At 35.3% G+C, this 4,912-nt stretch overlaps 1 protein-coding gene across 1 annotated transcript in view; it reads left to right on the top strand.

The window, feature by feature from the left end:
• The window catches only part of CAMKMT (calmodulin-lysine N-methyltransferase), a 222,302-nt gene extending 217,738 nt beyond the window's left edge, over positions 1-4,564 (top strand). The window contains exon 11 of the mRNA XM_069852646.1: positions 1,524-4,564. Coding sequence (XP_069708747.1) covers positions 1,524-1,601 — 78 coding nt within the window. The 3' untranslated portion in view covers positions 1,602-4,564. The remainder of the gene's footprint in view (positions 1-1,523) is intronic.
• The last annotated feature ends 348 nt before the right edge of the window (positions 4,565-4,912 follow it).

Here is a 4,912-nt window from a genome sequence, read left to right as displayed (position 1 = left end):
TGTAGAATTCTTTGTGACTGTTCCTGACTGGGGTCTGCTAACCCAGATCCAGCCAAGCTGCATAGATGTACATAGAAATGGGATTTTTTTACCTTTTCTGTGCTCCAGACTCTTCAGCCAGGCTGCCGCATCACATTCAGAGTTGATAATTAGGCTATGTTTTTCCAGTCCAACAAGTGGGATCCAACAAATAAATAAGGAGAGGAAAATATGGTTGGGTGTGCATTATCCCATTTTTCCAAATTCTCATAACTATTCTTGTGGTAAATACGTGGCTCATTGAAATTGGGAAGTTGATAAAACTTTAAGGTATGAAAAAAATATAGTCTTTCTTCATGCAGAAATGGCATGAAACTGATGGGTAATCCTGTGCAAACAAAGTGAACCACCTGTGTTAGAGAACTTGTGAAGCAGATTGACATTACTTTAGTAAGTATACACAAACACTTCTCTGTAAAGTGGATTAGAATTTAAAGAATAGGTCAGCTTTATGTTCTGCTACAAAAAAAGGAAAAGTGTGTTAATTGCTCATAGACAGTAGCTTACACAGAGGCCCTTCACAGTTGAAGAATATGATATGGAAAAGACCTTTGTTTAAATAACGTGAACAATGTTGTGACACAGAACAACTAAAATCCTAAACGTATTGCAAAGAAAATTAAGGCAACACAATATGGGATAAGAAGAGTTCTGACTTTAAATGTAGTATTTTAGGTTGAGTGGGGCCACTTATGTCAGCCCTGGCTAACATTTTTGAACATTTCTTCCTTACGTTTGTATTAAAATATGCAAGTATTTTTACGTGAGGTGGTTACAAACGTAATACATATGAGTAGTTTCCACATACTTCAGTTTAATATCTGTATGTATTTTAAATTGCATCAATCCAGAATACCTAAGAAAATAAACATTCAACACATTTTAGAAATATGTTCTTTTAATGTAGCTCAGATGAACACACAAAACATTATCTCTAGCAATTGCAATAGTACCCCTCTCATTATCAGGTTATCATTCTTTCTTACATTAAGAATTTTTTAGATTAAACAGAATTAATAAATAACCCTGCATTACAGGCTTGAAAGTGGCTTGCAATTATGTGAATATTCAGGTAAGATTATGGTATTTCAGAGATCTGAAACAGTTGTTCATCTTAAATACCAAATGTACGGCATTAGTTAGGCTGATTAGGAAACTAAACTTTTAGCCTTTGTTCTAAAGTTCCTTGCCTGGTGGATTTAATTCAAACCTTAAATCTCACTTGAATGTAATTTATTTAATGCATCAATTTGGGACCTCGTGTTTTTTATGTGATGTTTGACTATTTCATGAATTAGTTTGTCTGCAAACTCTAATTGGCTCCTGATAATAACTGACATACTGTTCCATGCTTGTGATAGTATTTGACCTTAAGATTTCTTTTTTGTAGTTACTAAATGTTTAATTTTTATTAATAGCAAGATCTCTCAGTATTTTTAAAATGCTTTCATATTTTGCTCACTTTATCCATTTTTTATTTGCAGTTGAAAAATGAAGAAAAAGATACATATGAGGAAAACCTCCATTACCCTTTTCTTCTCATTTTAAGCAAACATGGATAAAAGATGACTTGTTTGTTTGCTTGTTTTAAGGTGGACTACTGAAGATTAATTCATGTATCTGGCTGGTCAGGGAGTGGATAGGGTTCACTTCGCCCCTGTTCATTCCTGTGTCATCATTAGAGAAACATTTCTAATGTAAACATGGAGGAAGATATCGTGGCTTATTTCACAGTGTGTAAACATTGCAATACCTTTTTTGTATGATGTCAGAACTTATTTTCCCAATTATATTCCATTCTAAAACCAATGAGACTTCACACGTATACATTAAAAACTGTGCAAAGCTGGCTTCCTTCTCTTGTGCCTTTAAACTTGCATGTACCTGTATATCTCTTTAAATGTTAATTTGAGAGTGTTATTTGAAAATATGTGAATGATATACTTCGTGGATTTATATAAGTGGTTGTAAAGTAGAAATGCATTAACATTTAATTAGTAGGGAAATAGTTGTCTTAACATCTTTTCCAAGTGCCCCTACTGAATGCTCAGATTTTTCTGCCTTTAAAAAAAAAAAAAATCCACTGTTGATTTTTCTATTCATGATTGAAATGTCCTCACTTGCTTCAGCATTGAAGGCTTTTTTAATATATGTGTGTATATATATGTTTTTTTCCAGCAGGACTTTTCCTCCTGTAGATGGATAAGAAATTATGCACCAGACAAAAGCCTCATAAACTGACCATTTGTCCTTTGGACACAATAGCCTGCCCAGCCCCTCTGCTCCTCCTCTCCAATTATGTGTGATTAGTCTCAGTGTGTTGTGTCAAGAAGGGGGAGTGTGCTGAGTGCTTATTATCTGTTTAGGTACAAGAAGAGCACATTTAGGTTCTGACTATGAATGGAAAGTGAGCCTTTATCAGGGCTAAAACCTAAATGATGCTGTCCTAGAAATTGCTCTGAAAAAAAAAAAAAAGACATTGTTTTCTCATAAATTCTGAGGAACACTCTAACAGCTACAGCATTTTATTGTGTAATCAAACTATCTCCCTTGAATTAGTTTGTATAGTGATATATTGTGGCCCAAGTATTTGATAAACAATTAATGTGACTTTTCTTGTACCAGGAAAGGCAAAAATCCTACAAAGTAACAAGAGCAATTTAGGTTTTTTGAACAGTTTAATAGACCATTTTAGTGACTTCTCAGAAAAATAACATGGATCATTATAGAATTATGTACAGTGTCTTATAGCCACAAGACTTTTAAAACGGTCGAAAAAGAGAGAGAGAGGCAGGGAGCATGGCTGAGAGAGGGAAGTACAAGATGCAAGGAAGTGTAGAGGAAATACATTTATTAAAAGAACTGCAGTTTGGCAGTAAACATTCTTCCATATTTAGCAAATTGGGCAGCAAGTAAACCACAGGCTCAGGAAAGGCCCTTTCTCTTTGCTCTTCTTCTCAAACAAATTTCTTCACTACCAGTTTGCATGTCCTTGTATTCAATACCTTTTATGCTCCATTAGAGCACCTAGATGGATCTCAGAAGGCATAGGTCAAGTCGCAGTTAGATCATACATTTCTTTCTCACAAAAACTTGAATTGCAATGCCAAGTGATGGGCTAACATCACAATAACAGCAATTTATTCCTCTTTTGATAAAAAGCAGCCTATTCTCAGTGTTAGATAAAGATCAGGGGCAATGCAAACCAACCATTTATCCTAGAACTGAGTAGTAAGTCTCCCTTATAGCTGGTATGAGTTTCATATTCAAACTCTTGTTGGAAGATACTTGTCTAGAAAGAAATCGGCAGCATTTAGGAATAATTTAAAATTGCTGTGAAGGTGTCTCTTGTTCAGTTAGTTTTGTTTTGCTTGTCCCACACAGCAGTGCCTTTGTTTTCTCTAAAAACATGTACAAAGAAATCTTTATAATCAACAAAGGTGCGTGAAAAATAGTGAAATATTGGATTTTGTGAACCTTTTGTTTTGAGGAGGCTTGAATGTCTGCTGTACAATAGCCTAATAAAGATTGTTAGTTGCCAAAAACAGAGCCACTGAGAACTGTGGGTTTAGCTCTAAGAAGAAAACAGTTTTACTCAAATTAGTAGCTGATAATTGCTTTTTATTTCTTTAGTCTCTGTCATTTGAGTTGAAGGCTTTGCACAGGTGCTGCCATCCCTAAAGTGTGTAATTGATGGCTTGTTCACCAAAGATGCATTTAGGCTAACTCCTGCAAACTCATATTGGAGCTCCACAGGCAGTAAAGTTACTCATCTACATAAGTGCTTGCAGGTTTGGTCTGTGTAGATATTTCTAGAGATATATAAGCAAGCTTTCTTCTTTTTTTTCTTTTGGTTTTTTTTTTGTTTGTTTTAAAATGGATATTGAACACTCACAGGTGTAAGATTTACTATATAAGATGTACTAAAAGTGTTCTTTTCTAGAGACATCTCTCAGAGTCCCCTGTGTTAATAAGGACTTGATTAATTGTTCCTGAGCTCTTAAATTTTATTAAAAATACAGTGTTCATTAGTACATTAAATATCTTTGCTAAGAAAATGTGGAGCAGTTTATAAAACCATGCTTATAAATATATATCAGAGCCTTTCATATGATGTGCTTTAACTGGTCTATGATACTTGATGTATTTTTAATGATGTATTTTACTGTGTTCTATAACAGAGTGCTGAGCTTAATTACTTTGTGTTTGCAAAGCACTTTGAAGATGAACGACATGGTGCGAGAGCTATGCTGTCTTCACCAGGAATGAAAATTTTAGGCTGAAATAAGTTTTTCTTCACGTGTGTTGGTAGGTTTTAGAGCAATTTTGTGTCTTCCTCCTTTCTCAGAGGGAAATGGCAGGGGGAAATGATCTTCTTGTGGACATCCATTCCCCTGGGTGCAGCTCTAATGCAGCTGGTGCCACTGGCAATGAGTTGTGATCTTCAGAATATAAAAGAACAAGGGAAAAAATATATTCAGTTTCCTGCTGTGAGATCTGGCAAAGGCTTTCTTAAAAATTACAAGCTAGTCCTGTCTGATAGCATTCTGAAACAATGGGAAAAATCTTTCTGTTTGGGAAATAAGTTTGATTTGATATGAAAGATCTCTTAAGAATGTGAGATGAGGCAGGAGAACTTACCACCCTGGGTACCAGTCCAGCTGCAAAATCCTTATTAGACAAGTCATTCAGGTTTTACGTTTGGTTTAATGGCTACATGTTTGCGTGAGGAAGGAAGCAGGATTAAAATTGTTCCCCCCATGAAAAGCATCTTTATATCTTGAGCCTGGCTGCATGGGGTTTATCAAGTGTTATATCTCCATTACAACTCTTCTTCGCTGTTCCCAGAACAAAAGAGGATGCAATGGGTGGA

The sequence above is a fragment of the Phaenicophaeus curvirostris genome, chromosome 2 (genome assembly GCF_032191515.1).
Source record: "Phaenicophaeus curvirostris isolate KB17595 chromosome 2, BPBGC_Pcur_1.0, whole genome shotgun sequence".
Classification (NCBI taxonomy): Eukaryota; Metazoa; Chordata; class Aves; order Cuculiformes; family Cuculidae; genus Phaenicophaeus; species Phaenicophaeus curvirostris.
Note: the sequence above shows the minus strand (reverse complement) of the source record. Positions and strands in the feature narration are given on the sequence as shown.